At 45.1% G+C, this 26,154-nt stretch overlaps 1 protein-coding gene across 1 annotated transcript in view; it reads right to left on the bottom strand.

Annotated features, from left to right (window-relative positions):
- The window catches only part of LOC144603668 (protein phosphatase 1H-like), a 110,397-nt gene that overhangs the window by 33,305 nt on the left and 50,938 nt on the right, over positions 1-26,154 (bottom strand). Inside the window, exons 2-4 of the mRNA XM_078417262.1 lie at positions 17,738-17,903; positions 9,687-10,028; positions 3,070-3,182 (exon numbers count right to left, since the gene is read on the bottom strand). Of these exons, the coding sequence (XP_078273388.1) occupies positions 3,070-3,182; positions 9,687-10,028; positions 17,738-17,903 (621 nt within the window). The remainder of the gene's footprint in view (positions 1-3,069; positions 3,183-9,686; positions 10,029-17,737; positions 17,904-26,154) is intronic.

Here is a 26,154-nt window from a genome sequence, read left to right as displayed (position 1 = left end):
TAGTCGTTTTATCAGACCTCGAGATAGGACTGTAAATGATGCAATTAAGCATGACCACACCATTAGTCACTGGTCAGTTTTTAACATGATTTACTACTTAAACTGCATTCCAAAGGTTCACACGGTAAGACCTCCCCTGACAGTCACTGAATTGCCTTTTCATACCCTCTTGCTTCTGGAATGCAACCTATACAAAGCTCTCCAATATAAAATAATTCCCTCAGCCAAGAATTTATGTACTTGTGCTGTTAATTTGACATTAAAGCAAGAGGGGAGAGCTCGCACAATATAATTCACACCAAGTTACTCACAGTGTGCACAAATGCAAAGACATTGCTATGTTCCTATGTTCATATATCCCTATGTTCTCAAAATCTCTGTAAAGCGTCTTTGAGTATATGAAAAGCGCTATATAAATAAAATGTATTATTATTATGAATAACAGTCAAGATTTTCACAGACCCCTGTTTATAGTCACAATTCATTACCAAAATGAATAATGAAGCCAGAAGCTGACATTTAAAGTAATGAAATTAATCTAAGCAGCAGATTGGCATCCATTGGGGCTGCAGCTTACTCTATGTGGGGGTGTGGAGGTGTAAAGGTGGGTGGAGGGGGGAGGGGGGAGGGGGGGAGGTGGGGGAGATATTCAGTGGCTGCCCATTATACATTTCTCCCTTTGACTTTAATGAGAAAAAAAACATTTGTAACTCAAGCTGTCAATTCACCAGCTCCAACTTACTCTATTGCACAAAGTTAATATTAACCACAGCATCTGCAAACATGTCTTAATCTTTATGGTAAATAGAAACAGCGATACGTATCTCAGAAGGCAATTATAATGCTGAACTATGCTATTTACAAGTGGGGAGATTGACAGTGTGTTAGTTAATCTAAAAGTCGATAATTAAACAACATTGCCAGATATCTGGTGTGAAATAATGGTGGCAGTTATGCACTTGTTTTGAGATACGGCCTCAAATGAAGATTTAATTCAGTTCTTTCTATATTCAGGAATGCTGTATTTTTGTTTCCTGGGTAACTATGGATATGGAATATAGAATCTTACTGAACAACTTTAACCCGTGTTTCCAGGTATGAAATCCACAATCAGGTGGAACACTGATTTCACATCCAAAGCTATGCAGCCATGGAGGACAGCAAAGTGGTGTAGCTTTAGACTTTAGAGATACTAAGTGGAAACAGACCCTTCGGCCCACCGAGTCCGTGCCGACCAGCTATCGCCCCGTACACTGGCGTTATCCTACACAATAGGGATAATTTACAATTTTTACTGAAGCCAATTAACCTACAAACCTGTACGTCTTTGGAGTGTGGGAGGAAACTGGAGCTCCTGGAGAAAACCCCCTGCGGTGACATGGAGAATGTACAAACTCTTTACAGACAGCACCCGTAATCAGGATCGAACCCAGGACTCTGGTGCTGTAAGGTAGTAACTCTACCACTGTCACTGTGCTGCCCTGGTAGAAATGCTGCCTCACAGGGACAGAGACCCGGGTTCCATCCTGACCTCGGGTGACGTCAGTGTGGGGTTTGCACCTTTTCCCCATGACTACATAGGCTTCCTCCAGGTGCACTGGTTTCCTCCCACATCCCAATGACATGCAGGTTGAAGGTTAATTGGCCTCTGTAAAATTGCCCATGATAAATGTATAGAGAGTGGTCGAGAAAGGAGGATAACACAGATCAATAGTCAGTGTAGACATGGTGGGCCAGAGGGCCTGTTCTCCCTGTGACCGCGTGGGTTTCCTCTGGGTCCTTTAGTTTGTTGGTTATTTGGCCTCAGTAAATTGCCCCCAGTCTGCACAGGTTGGATGCAAAAGTGGGATAACATAAAATTAGTATTATTGCCACAGACATGTTGAGCCGAAGGACCTTTTTCCATGTTATAGTCAATAAATCAGTCAATTCATTCAAGGTAATATTGAATGGGGTGTAAATCAATGAGATGCAGGGATGGTGATCTAGACAAAACTAGTATCTTAATACTTTGTTGGTACCAGTCCAGATGGGGAAAGAGCTACTAGTAGGGAAATAAAGATTCACATTTGGATAATGTGACCATTGAAATGTATTGAAATTCTTATAGGGGTTAGCAGGCTTGATGCTGGGAGGTTGTTTCCATCATTATGAAATCCATAACCAGGTTTCACAGTTTTAGAATAAAGGATAGGCCATTTAGGGCTAAAATTAGATTGTCTTCATTTGGAGGTGATATATCTGTATCACAGTGGGGCTGTGGGGACTCAATCTATCATTGATTGATAGATTTTAAGGGAATCCAGGAATACTGCAGGATAATAAAATTGGAGTAGGAGATCGGCCCTGACCTTGAAGGATGGTGGAGCAGGCTTGAAGATGTCGAGTAGCCAATTCCTGCTCCTTGTGTTCTTCTAACACCTTACACAGCCACACAAACATTGTTCTAAAGTATTTTGCGGTCTGCAAAGTACTTCTGAAGACCAGTCTCCGATGTAATGCCGATTCATGTCCACTATAACTGTCCATGAACAGTTAAAGACCTTATGACCATTATTACTAACGTTGAGTGATGGACAAACATTAGCCAAGTCTCGAGGGATAACTCCTCTGCCCTAATTCAAACTAGTTTAGTTTATTGTTTCGTGTACCGAGGTACAATGAAAAGCTTTTGTTGCATGCTAACCAGTCAGTGGAAAGACTATGCATGATTACATTTGAGCCATCCACAGTGTACAGATTCATGATAAAGGGAATAACGAGACAGGATCATTCACACCCATTGATGGAGGCCAGATGCAGATAGAATGGTGATTAAATGATTCTTTAAAAGGATAGCATCACCAAAAGATTGTCACACTCTCTTATATTGCACAGAAGCATCAGTATGATTTTTGTACTCAAGTCTCTGGAGAAAGTCTTGAATCCACAACCATCTGATTCAAAGGTGAGGTTCCCACATCTGAGTCTGATATCAAACACAGCCTTTAGTGAGCAATATAAGTCTTGCTTGAAACCTACACCTCACACTTACTCTTAGAGAAATCTGACTTGCCAAGTTGATCTTACCTGCTATCCCCTGCATTTGCAACGTAAAGCTTGCCCATCAGAAATATCACAGCCAAGGAAGTGCAGCCACCTGAGATATTGTAAACGCTTCTCTCTTGTTCAATTTGAGTGTCCTGCAAGCAGCAGTAAGAAGGAGACATAGACAGCGTTATTCAATAGTCACAGGAACTTCTGGCACTATCTAAGAGGAAAGTAGTGTATGGAGGTGAGTACAAACAACCTTCATTACTCTTGCCTGCACTGACTTCCACATACTGTATTCCATTGACTTCAATGACACAAGCAAGGAATGCATACAATATTGGTGACAATCCAATGTGTTTGGTAATGCCAACCAATGACAAATTGTACCAAGTCTTCAGCCACCTGTCCATCAAATTTTCCAAGTACCTTAAAAACGTATATTAAGGAAATGTGGTGATTTTGCACATTATTTGCCAACGCATAATAAATGTGGTGAACCCTCGGGGCGATGGAGTTAGTATTGCTAAATAATGGAGCTACTATTGGTTTAATGTTAAATTACATGATAGAAAGTTATGGAAATTCGCTCAAATAACAGACAATCAACTGCTTGAGGTGTTAGAAATCTGATGTGTTCAGTTGACCTTACCTGCTATCGTCAGCATTTGCAACATAAAGTTGCCGATCAGAAATACCACAACCAAGGAAACGGGTTAAAATATCATTGCAGTTTAGCAAACACAAGCCACAAAAGGTCATTCATTTGCTTGCTTCAGCCCCCAGTGTGTAACTTTATACAGTTCATTAACCTCTTGGAAAATTACTTGTGATCACCTTCAATGATTTGGGGTTGTAAGCATTTTTGTCCCACTATATAGAAATATCCAGCAGTTAGTCAATGAAGTGAAGTTACTTCAAAATTTAATGTTGTGCATTTAATCTTAATGCATGATTTTCATTCTCACTGCCTTTAGAGGAATGGTATTTTTATAAATCTGATAAATTATTTTTTGCAAATCAATTTCTACTCTCCACAATATTAACCATAACTGGAAGGCTAAATCCCCAATAGTTTTCTAGCTTATACCTTTTGCTCTTCAACAATGGACACAGCATTTACCAAACTGGAACCTTTTGCACCTTGTGTACAGTTTTTGATTGAAAGGAGCAGCATTGAAAAAGGCCCCTTCAGCCACCGAGTCCATGGCGACCATCGATCAACCGTTCGCACTAGTTCTATGCTATCTCACTTTTGCATTCACTTCCTATACTAGGGGCCATTTTGCAGATGGCAATTAACCTACAAAGCTGCATGCTTTAGGATGCGAGAGGAAACTGGAGCACACTTGTGCTTCTTCCTCAGACGTAAATCGGGTCCCATGTTTTTTTAGATTTTTAGAATTAAGAGATACAGCGTAGAAACAGGCCCTTCGGCCCACCGAGTCCGCGCCTCCCAGCGATCCCCGCACATTAACACTATCTTACACACACTAGGGACAATTTTTACATTTACCCAGTCAATTAACCTACAAACCTGTACGTCTTTGGAGTGTGGGGGGAAACCGAAGATCTTGGAGAAAACCCACGCAGGTCACGGGGAGAACGTACAAACTCCGTACAGACAGGATCGAACCTGAGTCTCCGGCGCTGCATTCGCTGTAAGGCAGCAACTCTACCGCTGCGCCACCGTGCCGCCCCATGTTCACCATTTACTGAAGTAGAACACTCGTAAAGCACATCTATAACTCTCACACACGAACTATCTCCATTCTTACTTACTTTGTTTACTTAACTCTGTGGTTAAAAAGGTGAACTCGATCTTGGAGGGGTGCTGAAACTCATGGATAGGGGGATGTATATAAGAAGAGTGTGGCAGATGGAAAGGAGAATAAGAGCTGCAGAGGTTTGTGGAATTGGAGGGACGACTGGTAGAACCATCAGTGGAGAGGCAGGTGGGTGTGAATAGAAAGAGAAGAGTTCTCGGACTTAAAGCTTTGGCGGGAAATGGTTTTGAAGAGAAAGAAAGGAAATGGAATGTCAAATTTCAGGAGAAGGGGGGCCAGGAATCAGTCTGCAAGGAGCGTTGTGAGGGGTGAATGGAACCTGATACAATATGGGAAATAGCAGCAAGTCTGGAAGAGACAAGGCTTACAGAAGGAAGCTATCAGGGTGGAGTTGAACTGTTTGAAGTGACAGAGCATTTTATTTTCTGCTCACTTTTCAAAGCTTGGTGTTGCTTTCTCAGTCAACTCCAAGTCATCATTGTGTAGGAAGGAACTGCAGATGCTGGTTTATACTGAAGATAAACACAAATTGATGGAGTAACTCAGCGGGTCAGGCAGCATCTCTGGAAAAAAGGGTTAGGTGACATTTCTGGTCGGAACCCTTCTTCAGACCCCTTGGTCACCTACTTTCTCCAGAAATGCTGCCTGACCCGCTGAGTTACTCCAGCATTTTATGTCTATTTCAAGTCATCACTGATGTTTCATTAAGATCCATTTTGCTTTTTAGGTTTTTTTTCTGCATTATTCGCCACATTAATTATCTTGCATTATCGTTTTGAACACTAATTCACTTTAGCAAGACCATGAAAAACAGAAGCAGAATTTTGCTCCTCACAGCCTGTGCCCATTCCATCAGTCATGCTATCTCAACTCCATTTTCTTGTTCTATCCTCATATCCCTTTCAATGAATATTGAAAAATCCATTGATTTCTATTTGAATTATGACCCTCTGTATTTCAAGGTTGTGCCTCTCCCTCACCACAGTTCTAGACTTCTTAGACACAGGAGAAATATCCTTACATCATGGAGACACAGGTCAAGTGTTTTGAATCCTGAGCAAAACAGAGGGTCAGGCAGCATCTGTGGAGAACATGGATAGGGGACATTTCTGGTCGATAGACTGATCACGGCTTGTTCTATGGTATTGAGTTTCACCACTTTGCAGCTGCTTTAAGAGCAGCCCATTTTCTACATGAAATACCTCTTGCAAACACACTTACCTGTCTACTGAAGAAGGGTCCTGACCCGAAATGTACCTGTCGATGTTCTCCAGAGATGCTGCCTGACCCGCTGTTTTGCTCAGGATACACCAAGCCTCTCAGCATTGCTCTCATGGATATTCCTGCCTCAGCAAGTGCGTCTAGAAAATTGCTGACAGGAGGTGGTTTGCATTGATTTCAAAACAATAATCAGTCCAAAAATGGTATCTGGGATGGAGTTTTCACGTTGAACAAACTGGATGGCAATTTAGCTTAATTCTAGCATTGGATCATCAGACCATATTTTCAGGGTACTTTACTCTCTCTTCGGTAAATTATGAGATGTATATTCAGAACATTATCCTCTCATTGTCATATAGGCAGATCAGGCCAATGCGCACCCAACTAGCAATTTACAACGGGTATAATTTCATTTCTTAAATCAGAATTAGCATAACGTCCAGCTTTTGCAATGAATATAAAAGGGTTGCCTCAGGTATGAACCAAATCACCATAACTTGCTGATTAACTGTATTAAAATGGAATGGGAGCTACACTTTTTATTACCCCTGAGCAGCAATAATCAGTTCAATGCATTCAAGATTGCATTGGTGAACCTAGCAAGATTTGACTTACGGCACTGCTTGAAGTAAGACAGACCCACCTGTATTTCTTCAGAACAAAGCAAAAGTACTGTGGATACTTTTGAAAGCATGAAATACCTTTATGGTGTGTAGTCACTGTTGCAATATAAAGAATGTCAAAGGCAATTTGCACACTGCAACCCCCCCCCCCCCCCCCCCACATCCAGCAAATCAGTAATAACACTATAATCTGCCCTTGTAATGTTGATGGATAAATATTAAAATCTGCACATGGTTTGTGATCTGATAAATATTTCCAACCTTTCCTGTTCACCTACTGTGGGTTTTTTAAATTGCCTGCCAACTTTCTAAGTTATTGCCTTTAAACATTTTTTAAACCGTGTTTCTCTCTCCACAGGCATCATCTTTTCCTGGCATTTTCTGTCTTTATTGATATTTAAACCCGTTTAATGTTCTTCTAACACCTTTAATAGTTTTAAGTGCTCTGTCCTCCAAGAAATGTTTGTTTGAGCACTTTCTCTGCACAACCTCACGAGGGAGCTGAAATTATGTATTTGGGAAAAGGATAACAACATTATTTCAGTTCATCTCTGAAATTTATCCCAAGCTAGTCACCTGGTGTTAGGAGTTAAAACAATCTGTTGAGAGAAATCAGTGAATGAGGCAATAATCGGGGCAGCACAATGGCTCAGCGGTAGAGTTGCTGCCTTACAGCACCAGAGACCCACGTTTGATCCTGACTATGGATGTGTAGGAAAATAACTGCAGATGCTGGTATAAATCGAAGGTATCACAAAATGCTGGAGTAACTCAGCGGGTCAGGCAGCATCTCTGGAAAGAAGGAATGGGTGACGTTTCAGGTCGAAACCCTTCTTCAAGAAGGGTCTTGACCCGAAACGTCACCCATTCCTTCTCTCCAGAGATGCTGCCTGACCCGCTGAGTTACTCCAGCATTTTGTGATACCTGACTATGGATGTTGTCTGTAAGGAGTTTGTACATTCTCCATGTAACCGTATGGGTTTTCTCTGGGAACTTCGGTTTCCTCCCACACTCCAAAGACGTACAGGTGTGTTGGTTAATTGGCTTCGGTAAAAATTATAAATTGGCCCTAGTGTGTAGGATAGTGCTAGTGTACTGGGGAATCGCTGGTCGGTGCGGACTCGGTGGGCCGATGGGCCTGTTTGCGCACTGTATCTCTAAACTAAACTAAACTATGGAGGCAAAGAACTGAAGCAACGTCTCAACACAAAACATCGCCCATCCCTTTACCTCCACAGAAGGTGCTTGATCCAGTGCGTTCTTCCAGCAGTCCATTTTGCTCCAGGTTCCAGTCTCCTGTATCTCTTTGATATTAGGTATGGTCTAAGGAAGGATCCCGACACCTATCCATCTTGTCCAGAGATGTTGCCTAACCTGCTGAGTTACTCCAGCACTTTGCATCTTTTATTTTAAGGCAGGTTTAATTGGCAGCAGTCTTGTCTAATTCAGAAGGTTGTGAGTTCAGGCCTTATTTCAGACAATATAATCAGACTGATGCTCAAGTTTGGTTCCATCTTTTAAATGAAGTGTTAAAGATGTGGCAAGTGATCCCACATTACATCAACGCATGCTGTCCCTGACGAGATTATGGCACATTTTTTGCTAAAGTGAAAAAAAGTCTAGAAGTTGGATTTCACCATTTTTCTGGTGCTCGAAAATATATACTATGTACAGTCCCAATATACCATCAGATCCAATGCAACAAATCATGAAATGAGGAGCAAATGCACAGAAAGTAACTTCTTTGCAACTCCCAGGTCTTTGCTGCACCGATCAATGGGAACGACATCAGATTGCTGCATCATAGATGGAATGGTGTCTGTTATTGCCGATTGTCCGGTCTAACCGAGTAAGAAATTATCATTGTGTAGGTACATACCTTTAGAAAGGAGATACGGAGACATTTCTTTAGTCAGAGGGTGGTGAATCTGTGGAATTCATTGCTACTGACGGCTGTGGAAGCCAAGTCAATGGGTATTTTTAAAGCGGAGATTGACAAGTTCTTGAAATAGTAAGCGTGTGAATTGTTATGGGGAGAAGGCCGTAGAATGGGGATGAGAGGGAAAAATAGATCAGCCACGATTGAATAGTGGAGTAGACTCGATGGGCGGGATGGCCTAATTTTGCCGCTATGAGTTATGAAGTAGTAGAAGCAAACAACTGCATTGCTGGTTAATATACAAAAGGACGAAAAATGCTCAAGTAACTCAGCGGGTCAGGCAGCATCTCAGGAGAACATGGATAGGTGATGTTTTGGGTCCAGACCCTTCTTCAGATTCTCGGTCTGGATCTGGGCCTGGAATGATCAGCCGCTGGCGGCGGGGGGGAGAGGCGAGGATCGGCGGAGTCAATGGTCGCGACCAGCAGGCGGACGGAATGCAGGTGAGGGTCGGCAGTGGCAGTGGCAAGCGGGGCAGGGAAGTGGCCAAGGAGACAATGCAGGCAGGGGGTGGCATCGGCAGCCGGGCCTGGCGGTGAAGGTTGGTCGGTCCATCTGCTGTAACCGAAATCCATTATAAAGAGGCCCATTAAAACGAGAGTTTACTGTAGTTCAGTTTGGAGCTACACCATGGAAACTTGTCCTTCGGCCCACAGATCCATAGCGATTACCCATTCACAATAGTTCTACGTTATCCCACTTTCTCATCCACTCCCTACACGAGGGGCAGTTTACAGAGGCCAATTATCCTACAAACTCGCACGTCTTTAGGATGTGGGAGGTAACGGGAGCACCCGGAGGAAACCCACAAGATCACAGGGAACATGTGCAAACTCCACACAGAAAGCACCTGAGGTCAGTATCGAACCTGCATCTATGGCTCTGTAAGGCAGCAGCTCTACCAGCTGCGCCACTGTGTTACCCGAAAAACAAGTGAATAAACAAAGACAAAGGGAACATCCAAACATTAAATCCAAAAGATACAAAGAATGTCACAATTAATCGTAACATGCCGCAGAGAATTCTCAATGGAATCTGCTGGCCTATTGAAGACTTGTTGTGAACCTTACTTTAAATGATCTTACCATTTCTTTAAAAGCATTTTCAATTGCTCCGATAACCAAACCCTCGTGTGCAATTTTCTTCTCGATAAAGAAGCGTGTCGGGGGGCTGCACGGTGACCCTGGGGTCCCCATCGACCCACGCAACGAGGCCGCTCTGGTTAACGTCCTTGTGTTGGTCACCACCTCCGGCTCATCGGTGAGGCAGGTCGGCGGCAGAACCGCTGAGGTGCTCAGCACGCCCGTCACCTCTTGAAGATGCTCCGCGATCTTGTGATGGAGGACTTTGGAGGCCACAATGGCAGCACCCGCTCCTGCATGCCCATCAAATAGAGCCCAGTAGTTAAATGACATTCCCTCCAACTCCTAGATGAAGAAAGCACACCATAGATATCCTCAGTGACACGTCTCACAATCTAGAGAAACAAGAACCCGTAGACGCTGGTTTACAAGTCTGAAGAAGGGCCCCGACCCTAAGCGTCACCTGTCCTTTTTCTCCAGAGATGCTGCCTGACCCGCTGAGTTACTCCAGCACTTTGTGTCTATTTCCCGATGTGCTGCCAGACAAAGTGGAAATTATTCCATAATCTGTGACCTGAAGCTCTTGAAACCGCAGTACCGGTAGGGAGCCACTAGAGACGTCAGACACGAGGAGCAAGGATTGGTAGGAGGGTGAACCGGGGTAATGCCTCCAGCGCCTTCAAGGTGGGCTGTAGGAGGCTCGCCGGGACACAAAGATGGCCAGGCAAGGAGAGGGACATCGGCTCGTGGACCAATCCGGTCAAAGGTGCCAGAGGTAGACAGAGCACGTGGGACTTTGGAAATGGTGCCCTAACATGGCAGCACCTGCAAGTGTAAATCTGCAAAAAGGAAGTTGCACATGACAAATAAAGCACCATTAAACCACAAACAAAGACACAAGGCACTAGAGTAACTCAGCAGATCAGGCAGCATCTCTGGAGTACTTACAGAGGTGACATTTCAGGTCCATTCAAACACACAGTCCATTCTTCAGTCCCATTCAAACACACACGATCTACACCGTCATGTGAGATCTGAACTGCTGGAGAATGCACTAACTGTTGCTTAACTTGACAATTGATGCCAACAACGATGGAATCCAGAGATCACAAAGCAAAAGGCAATTAAACCCATTCATGACTACACCATCACTTTGCTGGGAATATCCAGCTACTGCTCCACCCCCGCTCTCCCCCTCTAACCCTTCATTTATTTCTCTGTTCTGTGGCACAGAATTTCAGTGCTATACTTACATCTTCAAAAGTTACCAGGTTAATTATCATTCAACGTTCCAGTGCACACAATTCACAAAACCCTTTTTGCATTTATATAGCCCTTTTAATATTTTGAAGTCGACACAAGGTTGGCACAGAGTTAGGGCGGCACAGTGGCGCAGCGGTAGAGTTTCTGCTTTCAACCCCAGTTCGAGCCTGACTAAGGGTGCTGTCTTATCGTAGTTTGTACGTTATCTCTGTGACCGTGTGGGGTTTCCCCGGGTATTCTGGTTTCCTCGCACACTCCAAAGATGTACAGGTCTGTAGATTAATTAGCTTTGGAAAAATTGTAAATTCTCCCTAGCGCATAAGATGTACGGGGATCGCTGGTCGGCGTGGAATTGCTGGGACATAGCAGGGCCTCTCCGCGCTGCATCTCAAACGTCTGAAGTCTTATATAGCCTTTTTAATATCTTGAAGTTAACACAAGGTTGCATGGAGAGCTGATAGAAATATTTTAAATTATTGTAGGCAGAGATAAGATAGACAGTCAGAACACTTTTCCCCAGGATGGAAGAAAATCAAATACAAGAAGGCATAGCTTTAAGGTGAGAGGGGCAAAGATTAAAGCAGACGTGTGGGACAAGTGTTCTTTTCCCCACACAGTGGGTGGCTGGAACGTGCTGCCAGGGATGGTGGTTAAGGCAGATATGATCTTTTAGATTTAGATTTGTTTAGATTTAGAGATACAGCGCGGAAACAGGCCCTTCGGCCCACCAGGTCCGCGCCGCCCAGCGATCCCTGCACATTAACACTATCCTACACACACTAGGGACAATTTTTACATTTAATTAACCCAGCCAATTAACCTACATACCTGTACGTCTTTGGAGTGTGGGAAGAAACCGAAGATCTCGGAGAAAACCCACGCAAGTTACGGGGAGAACGTACAAACTCCGTACAGACGGTGCCCATAGTCAGGATCGAACCTGCACCTACTATGATAGTGGCATTTAAGGGTGTTTTGGACATGCATATGGATTATGTACAGGCAGATAGGATTTGGGCATTATGTTCAGCAGAGACATTGTAGGGTGAAGGGCCTGTTCCTGTGCGGTACTGTTTGAAGTTCTATGCTCTATGAAACTGTAGATGCTGGAACCTTTAGTAAACACAAAGTGCTGGAAGAACTCAGCAGGTCAGGCAGCATCTGTGGAGGACATGAATTTTTTAAGTGCATCATTGTAGCGCAATCAGACAAATGATTCGACGCTGAGCTGCATGAGGAGCGCTTTGTCCATAAGATGGGTTTTAAAGGGTAAATTGAAAGAAAAACAAGAGACTAGAATGTTTTAGAATAAGGTGGAAGTATGATTTCCAATGATAGGACCAAGAAAGTGACAGAAGCACAGAGGCCAGAATTAGAGAAAGGTTGCAGGATATAACATTTATACAGGCATTTTTAATTTCAGAATGTGTTTAATTATCTTACCTTTATAGACAATAGACAATAGACAATAGGTGCAGGAGTAGGCCATTCGGCCCTTCGAGCCAGCACCACCATTCAATGTGATCATGGCTGATCATTCTCAATCAGTACCCCGTTCCTGCCTTCTCCCCATACCCCCTGACTCCGCTATCCTTAAGAGCTCTATCTAGCTCTCTCTTGAATGCATTCAGAGAACTGGCCTCCACTGCCTTCTGAGGCAGAGAATTCCACAGATTCACAACTCTCTGACTGAAAAAGATTTTGCTCAACGCCGTTCTAAATGGCCTACCCCTTATTCTTAAACTGTGGCCCCTGGTTCTGGACTCCCCCAACATTGGGAACATGTTTCCTGCCTCTAACGTGTCCAACCCCTTAATAATCTTATATGTTTCGATAAGGTCCCCTCTCATCCTTCTAAATTCCAGCGTACACAAGCCTAGCCGCTCCAGTCTTTCAACTTTATTTTCACAGCTTTCATCCCATCATTGGTCCAGGTTATTGAACGCTAACCCAGCAATTAAAGACTCCACAGCCAAGGAGACCTGTTAAGACACAAGTAGGGACAGGTGTCGGCCAGTCTATACTGTTCCATCATTCACGAAGATCATGGCAGATTCAACTTTGGCCTCCATGCCATTTTCCTGCTTTCTCTCCATATTCCTTGGCTTCCTTGTAGTTCAAATGACTGTCAATCTTCATCTTGAATCCCAGCACCATCCACAACAAAGGAGTTTGCTCCATAGGCACTACTCCAAAATCCTAAACAGTCACCCCATCCAGATCAGCACACAAACCATACTGGAGTTGGTCACCTAGATTACTATAATGACATCTCCCAAAGGGAAACCTCTACTATCAAAAAAGACAAGGGCTTTAAGCTCAAGGAAACCCCAGGTGCAGGTTGGGGTGACGTATTGCAAATTGAACATCATCCTGACCTGTGAACATAGAGTGGATGTGGAGAGGATGTTTCCACTAATGGGAGAATCCAGGACCAGAGGTTATAGCCTCAGAATAAAAGGATGTACCTTTGGAATGGAGATGAGGAGGAATCTCTTTAGTCAGATGGTGGTGTATCTGTGGAATTCATTGCCAGACGGCTGTGGAGGCCAAGTCATTGGGTATTTACAAGGCGGAAAATGGCAGGTTCTTGATTAGTAACCAACCCTTGGGGCGTCAAGGGTTATGGGGAGAAGGCAGGAGAATGGGGTTGAGAGGGAAAGATAGACCAGCCATGATTGAATGGCAGAGTAGACTCGATGGGCTGAATGGTCTAATCCTGCTCCTATGATGTGAATCTCTGAAACTGAGAACCATTCCTTTATTTTTATTAGGCCTAAGCCCTGAGACGTCCCTTTCCTTAGTATCATTGGGGTGGTGCAGCAGTGCGTGAAGGCAGCTTACCAAAACATTCTCAGGTGCAAGTAGGGATGAATAATAAACTCTGGTCTTGGCAGCTATGTCTACACCCAGATAGATGAATAAATAGAATAAAAAAACCTCACCATTTTACCATTGATGCATACATACATCAATATTGACCTCCCAATTGCAGACTGCCATCAACTCAACCAGACTACTACCACCCCAACTATCAGCCACCATCTCATGATCCCCTGCAACTGTCCCCCCTACAAATGCATTAGCACTGTTTCCCCCGCTGTATCTCTAAATGAAACTAAACTAAACTCATTGCACACCAACACTTTGCAGGTCATCGTCTCACAAGATGCATTGGACAAACTGAGTTCAACCTGACAATGGTTTTAAAATGGGACAGGTAGCATCACTGGAATGAAGGAATGGGTAACGTTTCGGGTCGAGACCATCTGAAGAAGGGTCTCGACCCAAAACGTCACCCACTTCTTCTCTCCAGAGATGCTGCCTGTCCCACTGAGTTACTCCAGCATTTTGTGTTTATCTTCGGTTTAATCCAGCATCTGCAGTTCCTGCCTACACAATGGTTTTAAAATGGCATTTTCAAATGTCTGCTGCGATTCCTATCTCCCTCGGCTCTCAAGTTACAACATTTGAGAGGCAATGGGCCGTTTGTAGTCATGGATCATTGAGTTCTGGCTTGCTGGCCTTGCCTTTCTCCTTGCCCTGACCTCAAGCACATGATGCACGCCATTCTGCCCAAGCACAGGACCGTTGGTTTCCAGATCACTAGCACTACCTTGTGCCAGCTTTGAACGATGCACACGATTGACTTTAATGTGCTTGCTACACCACTAAGTCAATGAGGAGGAACAGATTTTTAACCAGCACTCCCCCGAGTCACTTGTGGTCACAAAACCACAGCGATCGCTTCACCTCAAGTGTACTTGAGTCCCGAGCTGTGTAATTTGATTTAATGAATATCCACATTCTTTCACTTCATATTAGCTACTTTGGAGAACTTGGTCTCAGTTATCGTGGCCTGGGAGGGTGACTTACAATCATTGTATTTTGGTGTTTTAACCCAACGAAAATTTGAAGCTGTTGTGATGATAAAACGGGAAGGAGCAGCTTTTAATGCGGCGCGTACAATATAATCTAGTGTTGCCAATATCAGTAGGTCATTACTCTACAGGTTTCATCATGCAACTCACATCCACCCACCCTCACATCAGACATCTACGTGTCCATGATGTCCTGCCTTCCGACTGCAATGTAGTGTCAGTATGGTATTTTTCTACATTAAAAAGAGACATTAGAAACATGTACCAATAAAAGTAATCTACATGAGAAACATAATTGTAGAAGATGCATGTGTGTGTCACTTTGTCTAATCCAGTCTCTAGCATTCATTCAGTAATATAATGGGAGCACTGGAGATGCAGCACTGTATGGAGCTACTCCAACATTTTGTGTCTTTCCTTGGTAACCAGCACCTGCAGTCACTACAGCATTACATGGACCAAGCTGCCAGAGGAAGTGGTCAAGGTAGGTACCATAACAACATTCAAAAGGCATTTGGACAGATACATGTTTAGAAAAGGTTGAGAGGGATAGGGGTCACATGTAGGTAAATGGGGAAGCAAGGAACCGCAGATGCTGGTTTACACAAATGGGCACAAAGTGCTGGAGTAACTCAGCGGGTCAGGCAGTATCTCTGGAGACACGGATAGATGATATTTTGGGTCGGACTCTGAAGAAGGGTCCTAACCCTAAACGTCACTATCCATGTTCTCCAGAGATGTTGCCTGACGTGCTGAGTTACTCCAGAACGTTGTGTCCATTTACAGGTAAATAGGACCAGAATAGATGGGCATCTTGGTCAGCAGGGATGAGTTCGCCTGAAGGGCCTTTCTCCGTGCTGTATGACTCTATCAGCATGTCTGTTAACCAAAAGATCATCATCGTTCAAAAGTGTGGGATAGAGGTGTAATGGAACTGAAAAGATAAACAGGAATCATCTGCGAGGAATGCAAGTTCTTGCCAGATGAACTCTGAAAAGCCTTTCCTCCTGTTATCTGTGACTTATTAGTTTTGTGCACTTGCATTCATGAATGCAATTCACAGGCATAGAGTGGGAACGTTAAAACAGATTATTTCTCTTCCGTTTCCATGATTCCTGCACATTAAAGCAACCGTGCAAATCCAACCAGCAAAATGGCAAGTGTTACAGTAAGCATTTGCATTTATTCAGTGCTTTTAGCAAGACACGCACCCAAAGGAGTGCAACAGAAACCTGGGATGCTGAACATATGGGCAGTCGCCTACTGTGTAGCAAAGATGAGTTTAGTTTAGTTTAGTTTAGTTTAGTTTAGTTTATAATCACGTGTGCAGAGGTACAGTGAAAAGTTTTTTCTTTGCATGTTATCCAGTCAGCGGAAAGACTATATATGATTGCAATCAAGCTAATCACAATGTGCAGATATAGGACAAAGAAGATAACATTTAGTGCAAGATAAAGTCCAGTAAAGACATTAAAGATAGTCTGAGGATCTCCAATGAGGTAGATGGTAGGTTCGGACTGCTCTCTAGTTGGTGATAGGATGTTTCAGTTGCCTGATAACAGTTGGGAAGAAACAGTCCCTGAATCTGGAGGTGTGTGTTTTCACCCTTCTACATCTCGTGCCTGATGGGAGAGGGGAGAAGAGGCAAAGAGGTCCTTCTGCAGTTATACAGGGCCCTAGTGAGACCACACCTGGAGTACTGTGTACAGCATAGGTTCACTAGGTTAATTCCCAGAATGGCGGGATTGTCGTATGTTGAAAGACTGGAACGATTGGGCTTGTATACACTGGAATTTAGAAGGATGAGAGGGGATCTTATTGAAACATGTAAGATTATTAAGGGATTGGACACGCTAGAGGCAGGAAATATGTTCCCAATGTTGGGGGACACAGTTTAAGAATAAGGGGTAGGCCATTTAGAACGGAGATGAGGAAAAACTTTTTCATTCAGTTGTAAATCTGTGGAATTCTCTGCCTCAGAAGGCAGTGGAGGCCAATTCTCTGGATGCTTTCAAGAGAGAGCTAGATAGAGCTCTTAAGGATAGTGGAGTCAGGGGGTATGGGGAGAAGGCAGGAACGGGGTACTGATTGTGGATGATCAGCCATGATCACATTGAATGGCGGTGCTGGCTTGAAGGGCCGAATGGCCTCCTCCTGCACCTATTGTCTTTTGTCTATTGTCTATTGTATTGTCCAGGATGAGACTCGTCCTTGAGAGTTTTAAAAACATTTTTAAAAGGGGAAGGAATGCATGCTGTGAACAGACATTCCAATAATGGGTTTGGATAGATGAAGATAGTTAGCAAAATTGTCATTTCTCTGCAAAAACCTGGACTACTAAAAACCATTTTCAAAATTGTGAAGCAGTTTCCTGGGGTAGCTACAGAGAATATGACGTAGAAATACAGCCTTTAGAATCATACTGATAGAATTATATAAAATCATGATAGAAGTATAAAAACTTATGAGTGGCATAGACACAATAGATAGTTAGGACTTTTTTCCCCCAGGATGAAAATATCAAAGACTAGAGAGCACAGCTTCAAGGTGAGAGAGGCAAAGTTTAAAGAAACAAGGAACTGGAGCTGCTGGCTTTGTGTGTCCATCCCTGTACACTATTCTATGCAGTAGGGACATAAACAATTTTACCAAAGCCAATTATCCTACAAACCTGTGTGTCTTTGGAGTGTGGGAGGAAACTGGAGCACCCGGAGTAAACCCACACGGTCACAGGGAGAATGTACAAACTCTGTACAGACAGCACCCATAGTCAGGATCTCACCCAGGTCTCTGGCGCTGTAAGGCAACAACTCTAACGCTGCACCACTTTAGTGTTCTAGATATTTCCAGGTGATTACCATTGCTCATTCTTCCCTCAATGTTCACAAAGTAGAATTAATTTGCACTTACTGAGTTGTCTTTAGTCTGTAACCCTTCACCATTTGGCAATGAAGACCTCCTTTTGACTGCAGAGTTCTTACTTGGTGTGATCTGAGCACTTGCTTTCTTCTTCACTGTCACCACTTCACAGGATCCCTGGTCTTCATTGTGCGTGCTTTTCCCTGCATTAATCACCCTGGAAAGTATCAAGAGTTTGGTGTGATAATTGTACACAAAAATGAAGGCAAATGCATCGATTAACAAATAATCTGCGGGAGGAACTCAGCGGGATGAGCAGCATCCTTCATTCACCTGCCTCTGCTCCCAACTTCATCTTTCCCCCTCCCCTACCGGGCTCAATATACCCATCAATCTTCCCCTTCTCCCCAGTTCACCAATCACTTTTTTTCTCATTTCTGTCTCACCACTCCGGCTCTCCTCTTTAAATTAGCCTTCTTCTCTCTCCACTCAGCTTTGACCCAAAACACCGATCATTCCTTTCCATCGATAGATGCTGTTTGACCAGCTGTGTTCCTCCAGCAGATTGTTTGTTGCTCTAGATTCCAGCATCAGCAGTCTCTCGTGTCTCCAAATGCATTGATCAACCCATTTGGACACAAAGTGCTGGAGTAACTCAATGTAGAAACAAAGAACTGCAGATGTTGGATTATACCAAAGATAAACATAAAGTGCTGGAGTAACTCAGCGGGTCTGGCAGCATATTGGGAGAAAAAGGAGGGGTGACATTGCAGGTCGGGACCCTTCTCCTGTCTGAAGAAGGGTCCCGACCCGAAACATCACCCATCCTTTTTCTCCAGAGATGCTGCCTGACCTGCTGAGTTACTCCAGCACTTTGTGTCCATCTTATTGTTGGAGTAACTCAGCGGGTCAGGCAGTATTTCTTGAGAACATGGATTGGTAACGTTTCAGCTCAAGGCTCTTCTCCAACTCATTTGTCTAACTTGAAGAACATACAATTATACAGCACAAGAACAGGCCCTTCGGCCCACAATGCCTGTGCAGAACAAGATGCCAAGACCATCACTTAACTACCTGCACATAACCCATATCCCTCCATTCCCTGCACATCCAAAAGTCTTTTCAATGCCGCCAATTTATCTGCTTCAACCAGCTGCCCCTGGCAGTGCAATCCAGGCCCTCACCACCCTCGATGTAAAAACCTGCCCTGCGCATCTCCTTTAAACTTTTCCCCTCTCAATTTTTCCCTTGAAAATGTGACTTGTTGCGCTTGCATGCTAAAAGATAATCGAATCCTCGCTGGTCATTTTAGTCATTAAGTGCTCTCTGGGCCAATTATTAGAGTTATGAAGAAATTTAATTTTCATTAACAAAATGGCTCATGGTAGAATTTTGAGACAGTAAGAATAAAAAAGAATTTGCATTTATATTGGACTTTTTGCAATTTCAAACTCTCCCTGGCAATGAATTTCTGATGTTCTGATGTAGGCAGATGTAGCAACCATTACACACTGTGAGATCCCAGAACGTCCAGTTAAACTTTGTTGATAATGTCAAGTGATGGACAACCATTATCTGAATACCTGGTGGATCTTATCCTGGGCTGCAGGTAACAATAATGACCAAACAGCAGGCAGATCCTCGATATAAAGACACAGAGGCTTAGAGATTCCTTTACACAACCCTGGAAAGAACAAGGTTGTGTTATTGAAAATAGGCCAGTTGAAACTTACTTCTGGCAAAAAAATCCTGAAATGTCAACAATACAATATCCAAAACATCTTCAGACTCATGTTTAACCGTTCTTCTGTGAGAAAGAGTCCCTATTTATTAACAGAAGAACTGGCTTTTACTGGGTTCGACATTCTTTCTCCTCATGGAGATCTGTGACTACTTTAGACTTTAGAGATACAGAGCGGAAACAAGCCCTTCGGCCCACTGAGTCCGTGCCAACCAGAATCACACAGTACACTAGCACTATCCTACACACTAAACACAATTTACAGTTTTACCAAAACCAATTAACCTACTCCAAACCTTTGAAGTGTAGGAGGAAACCAGAGCACCTGGAGAAAACCCACGTGGTCACATGTACCAACTCCATACAGACATCACCCGTAATCAGGATCGAACCCGGGTCTCTAGTGCTGTAAAGCAGCAACTCTACCTCTGTCCCACCGTGACGCCAATTTGCGATGGTAGATCTGTGACTGCCTGTGTTCAGACTTTTACCCCTTATCGAACTCATGATGAAACTTGACTTTCAAGCTTTACTATAATTTTAGATTGCATCGAAACATAGAAAATAGATGCAGGAGTAGACCATTCGGCCCATCGAGCCAGCACCGCCATTCTATATGATCATGGCTGATCATCCAAAATCAATACCCTGTTTTCCCCATATCCCTTGATTCCCTTAACCCTAAGAGCTAACATCCAATTAATTGGCCTCCACTGCCTTCTGTGACAGAGAATTCCACCAATTAACAATTCTCTGTGTGAAAAAGTTTTTTCTTATCTCAGTCCTAAATGGCCTACCCCTTATTTTTAAACTGTGACCCCTGGTTTTGGGCTCCCCCAACATCGGGAACATTTTTCCTGCATCTTCCCTGTCCAATCCTATAAGAATTTTATATGTTTCTATAAGATCCCCTCTCATTCTTCTAAATTCCAGCGAATACAAGCTCAGTCGACCCATTCTTTCATCATATGTCAGTCCTGCCATCCCGGGAATTAACCTGGTGAACCTACTGCACTCCGTCAATAGCAGTAATGTCCTTCCTCAAATTAGGAGACCAATATTGCACACAATACTCCAGGTGTGGTCTCACCAGGGGCCTGTACAACTGCAGTAGGACCTCCTTGCTCCCAAACTCAAATCTTCTCGCGATGAAGGTTTTCTCCACTGCCTGCTGTACATGCATGCTTACTTTCAGTGACTGATGTACAAGCACACCCATGTCTCGTTGCACCTCCCCTTCTCCTAATCTGATACTATTCAGATAATAATCTGCCTTCCTGTTCTTGCCACCAAAGTGCATAACCTCACATTTATCCACATTATACTGCATCTGCCATGCTTCTGCCCACTCACCCAACCAATCCAAGTCACCCTGCAGCCTCATAGCATTCTCCTCGCAGCTCACACTGCCACCCAGCTTTGTGCCATCCACAAACGTAAGAGATGTTACATTTAATTCCCTCGTCTAAATCATTAATATATATTATAAACAACTGGGATCCCAGCACTGAGCCTTGCGGCACCCACTAGTCACTGCCAGCCATTCTGAAAAAGACCCGTTAATTCCTACTCTTTGCTTCCTGTCTGTCAACCATTGAAGATGGGGAACTGCATGTGATTCTTCCGAACACTGCTGAAAAACAACATAATTTCAACACCATAAAAAGTAGCGAAGCATTAAAAGTTCATTAACTTTCTATTATTCCCTTAAGTCAGCCTACATCTTTAAGCCATAGAGTCATATAACATGGAATCAGGCCTATTGACCCAACATATCCATGCTGACCAATATGTCCCACTTGTGCCCTGCCCTCTTAATCTTTACTATCAACATACCTGTGTAAGTGTCTTTTAAATGTTGTTATTGTATCATCTCAATTACTTCCCTGGGCAGCTCATTCTATACATGCACTACTCTCTGTGTAAGAAAAGGTTGATCCTCAGGTAGGTTCCTATTAAATCTTTCTGGCTCACCTTAAACCGATACCCTCTTGTTCTTGATTCCTCCACCCTGGGGAAAAGACTACATACATTCACCTGTCTGTTCCCTCATGATCGCTCCTCAAACTTCCTGCGCTCCAAGGAATGAAGTCCTAGTCTGCTCAACCTCTCCCTACAGCTCAGGCCCTCGAGTCCTGGCAACATCCTCGTAAATCTTCTCTGCACTCATTCCCATCTCAGTCTTGGGAATTTGTTATGAGTCTATAATCTTCTCACCAGTTTTAGGAGTGTCTTAACCATGTCAAGCTAAATTGTAGAAAGGCCACAAGGGTCTGAAAAGAAAAAAAATTTCTTACTTCCATCCGAATATCAAATCTGTGAGAATATTTTTTAAAAGACATAAAGTGCTGGAGTAACTCAGCAGGTCAGGCAGCATCTCTGGAGAACATGGATAGGCAATATTTCAGGCCAGGATCCTTTGAGTCCCAATCCAAAATGTCACCTATCCATGTTCTCTGTAAGTTACTCCAGCACTTTGTGTCTTTTTTTGTAATCCGGTATCAGTAGATCCTTGTGTCTACATCCCTGTGATAATATCATCATGGCGGTGCTGCCCTAGTAACTGCGGCTCGCCTGTGGTCCATTTGTCTTTCCCTTCTTGTCTTGTTTTTAATGTTAGATGTATGTTATAGTTTACTTTTAGTTGTGTACTAGACAAAGTGGACCCGTTGGGCCCAAACCTCTCCTGCATTGATGCAGCACCCTGTCCCCTCTCTTCTCAACCCCCCCTCCCGTCTCCCTTCTCCCCCACTCCCCCCTACCCCCTCCCTCCCTGCTCCCTCCTCCCCTCCCCCTCCCCTCTTTTGAAACTTTAAAATGTGAATAACTTAAAAAATTTAACACCAATTTCAATAAAAGTACTTGCATCATCACTAAAGTGACAACGGTAAGTAAGGTGGGCCTAAAATTGTCACGCTATCGTGTACCGTTTTGGCTGAAGTTCAGTCACAAACAAGATAACAAACGAGAGTTTTAGTATATAGATTATGTGGCGGGTGGGGGGGGGGGGGGGGAAACCTTTTTTAAATTTTCTTCTTCAACGGAGATGCGGCCTTTTTCCAGGTCGCACCTCTGTTCGTGCCGCGGCCTCCAGACTTACTTCCCATCGCGGAGCTGGCTGGCTTCGGAGGCTTCGGCCGCGGGCCCTGTGGCGCCGGGAGCTCGCGGGTCCCTGGTTGGCGACCGAGTTTCGGGGGCTCCAGCGGCAGCGTCTTCGTCCGCCCAGAATCGTGGGCCTTGGGTCAGCCCATTCGCGGGTCTTTTCGTCATCCGACGCGGCTTGGAATTGGCCATGGGATCTTCCATCGCCCGGCGGGGACTTCAGGGTCGGGAGCCTCGATCGCCTCAACGCAGCAGTTTTGACTTCCAGACCGCGGGGTGAAGAAGCAAGAAGGAGATCAGACTTTCTTTTTTACCTTCCATCACAGTGTGGAGGTGCCTGGAGGAGGGTCATTGTGATGGATGTTTGTGTTGAATTATGTAGTTGTGTGTTTTTGTTGCTTTTTTAGTGTTGTGACTGCACGGTAACTAAATTTCGTTCAAACTTGTTTTGAATGACAAATAAATTCAATTCAAATCAATTCTATTCAATATTTTTTTTCTTGAACCCTGTTCTGCTTTTTGTAATGCAAGGTCTCAACCACAAGAGGGAGCTAACAGAGGGCTCTGTGTAAATTCCATCACCTCCTTCAGTGATATTCGCTTAACAGCTATTGAAAAGAACGGCGAATATTTTGTGAATAATAGTTACTGTTATAAAATAGAATATGTAATCCATGTATAGACCCAGGAAGCAGGAGTAACTCAGCGGGTCAGACAGCATCTCTGGAGAAAACTAGGTGACGTTTCGCATCGAGACCCTTTTCTTGACCCAAAACGTCACCTATTCCTTTTCTCCAGAGATGCTGCCTGACCTGCTGAGCTACTCCAGCTTTCTGTGTCCATCTTTGGTTTAAACCAGCATCTGCAGATCTTTCCTACACATGTAATGCAAGTTTCTTGCTTTCTTAGCTTCTTGCAGGTATACTGTGGAGAGCAGATTGGCTGATTGCATCACAGCATGGTTGGGCAACTCAGATGCCCAGGAATGCAGCGATTAGAGTGAGGGGTTGCCACTGCCTGGTCCATCATAGGTACTGACCCTCCCCACCATCGAAGGGATCTATCTTAGGAGGCAATGCCTCAAAAAGGCAGCCAAGATCAAAGACCTACATTTTGGCACTCTCAGGGCTATTACTTTATTGAAGAAATAAAGAACTACGGACAAAATGTGAATGGAGGAACTGCAGATACTGGTTTTTAACAAGGATAGACACAAAGTTCTGGTACAACTCAGCGGGTCAGGCGGCATCTCTGGAGAAAAGAAACAGGTGACGTTTCGGGTCGGAACCCTTCTCCAGTCTGAAGAAGGGTTCCAACCCGAAACGTCACCTGTTCCTATTCTCCAGAGATGCCGCCTGACCCGCTGAGTTTAGTTTAGTTTAGAGATACAGCGCGGAAAAGGGTCCTTCGACCCACCGGGTCCAAGCTGACCATCTATCCCCACATATTAACACTCTCCTACGGCCACTGGGACAATTGTTTTTATATTTACCAAGCCAATTAACCGACAAACCTGTACGTCTTGTACGTCTTTGGAGTGTGGGTGGAAACCGAAGATCTCGGAGAAAACCCATGCAGGTCATGGGGAGAACATACAAACTCCGTACAGACAGCACCCGTAGCCGGGATCGAACTCGGGTCTCCGGCGCTGCATTCGCTGTAAGGCAGCAACTCTACCGCTGCGCCACCGTACTGCCCCTAATGACTTTGCATCTAAGGAACTGCAAATGCTAGTTCTCGAAAATAGATGCAAAGTCCTGGAGTATCTCAGCGGATCATTGCTGACCTGTTGAGTTACTCCACCATGTTTTTCAAATCAATGAATTCATTAATTTGATTATTGTACATCGTCTATGTATATTGCATTTATGGGCCTGTTAACATGCTGCATGTAAGAATCTCATTGTTTTACTGTCAGTACATAACTTGAAACATACCCCTTTGACCAAGCTCACAAAAATTGGTCCTAATATCTCTCTTTGTGGATCAGTGTCGAATTGATTTTGACAACGTCATGACTTTGGACATTTTTAAAAGGTGCTACATAAATCTAAGAGGTTATTAAAATGTGGTCCTTACCAACATTTAGAACACGCAGCAATTAAATTAAATGGCAATGTGAGGTGATAACATCATTTGTTTTAATAATGTCAGTTAAGTGGAAAATATAGGCTAGACACAAACAATGGTGTAGTTCTTTGAAATGGTGTAATAGCTCATCTTCATTCGTCTGAGAAGGTAGGTGGGGCATCTGATTAATGCCTCATTCAAAAAATATTACACCTCAGTGCCGAAGCTAAATGCCAGGCAGATTATGTGCTCATCAATGAATGGAGGAAAGAACACTTTATTTTCACATGTGACAAGTAACAGTGAAATTCTTTGCTTGCATACCCAAAGGTGTGCAAATAGTCGCCACATAAAAGGAGCTGACAAAGTTACAAATTATCCGTGCCAGGTCCCCATCGCAGCCTCCCACGCCGGGTCCTCCATTGTTCCTTCCCCAGGCAGCCGCGTCCTAACTCCCAGGAGGACCGTCCTCGTGCTTCGATCGGCGCCATCATCGTCCGCCACACCGACCTCTCCACTATCGCCGCCGGGTCCTCTCCAGACGCCTCCCTGGAGCCGACCCAGGCCCAAGCTGTGGGCTCCATCGACCCAGGCCCCAGCCGCGGGCTCCGTCCATCCAGGTCCCAGCTGTGGGCTCCGTCCACCCAGGCCCCAGCTGTGGGCTCCGTCCACCCAGGCCCCAACCGCGGGCTCTGTCGACCCAGGCCCCAGCTGTGGGCTCCGTCCACCCAGGCCCCAGCTGTGGGCTCCGTCCACCCAGGCCCCAGCTGTGGGCTCCGTCCACCCAGGCCCCAGCTGTGGGCTCCGTCCACCCAGGCCCCAGCTGTGGGCTCCGTCCACCCAGGCCCCAGCTGTGGGCTCCGTCCACCCAGGCCCCAGCGGCGGGCTCCGTCCACCCAGGCCCCAGCGGCGGGCTCCATCCACCCAGGCCCCAGCTGTGGGCTCCGTCCACCCAGGCCCCAGCCGCGGGCTCCATCCACCCAGGCCCCAGCCACGCGGCTCCGTCGACCCAGGCCCCAGCTGTGGGCTCCATCCACCCAGGCCCCAGCGGCGGGCTCCATCCACCCAGGCCCCAGCCGCGGGCTCCATCCACCCAGGCCCCAGCCACGCGGCTCCGTCCACCCAGGCCCCAGCTGTGGGCTCCGTCCACCCAGGCCCCAGCGGCGGGCTCCATCCACCCAGGCCCCAGCCGCGGGCTCTATCCACCCAGGCCCCAGCCGCGCGGCTCTGTCCACCCAGGCCCCAGCTGTGGGCTCTGTCCACCCAGGCCCCAGCTGTGGGCTCCGTCGACCCAGGCCCCAGCCGCGGGCTCCATCCACCCAGGCCCCAGCCACGCGGCTCCGTCGACCCAGGCCCCAGCTGTGGGCTCCATCCACCCAGGCCCCAGCTGTGGGCTCCATCCACCCAGGCCCCAGCCACGCGGCTTCATCCACCCAGGCCCTGTTGGCCATGGGCTCCGTCGACTCGCGAGGCTCCACCTCCAACCCACGGGACTCTGACCCGCGAGGATCCGGCCTCAGTGTCTGCTGCAGCAGCCCTCTGGGAGGCGCTAGGC

This window comes from Rhinoraja longicauda, chromosome 20 (assembly GCF_053455715.1).
Source record: "Rhinoraja longicauda isolate Sanriku21f chromosome 20, sRhiLon1.1, whole genome shotgun sequence".
In the NCBI taxonomy this organism is placed as follows: Eukaryota; Metazoa; Chordata; class Chondrichthyes; order Rajiformes; family Arhynchobatidae; genus Rhinoraja; species Rhinoraja longicauda.
This window is presented reverse-complemented; position numbering and strand designations above follow the sequence as displayed.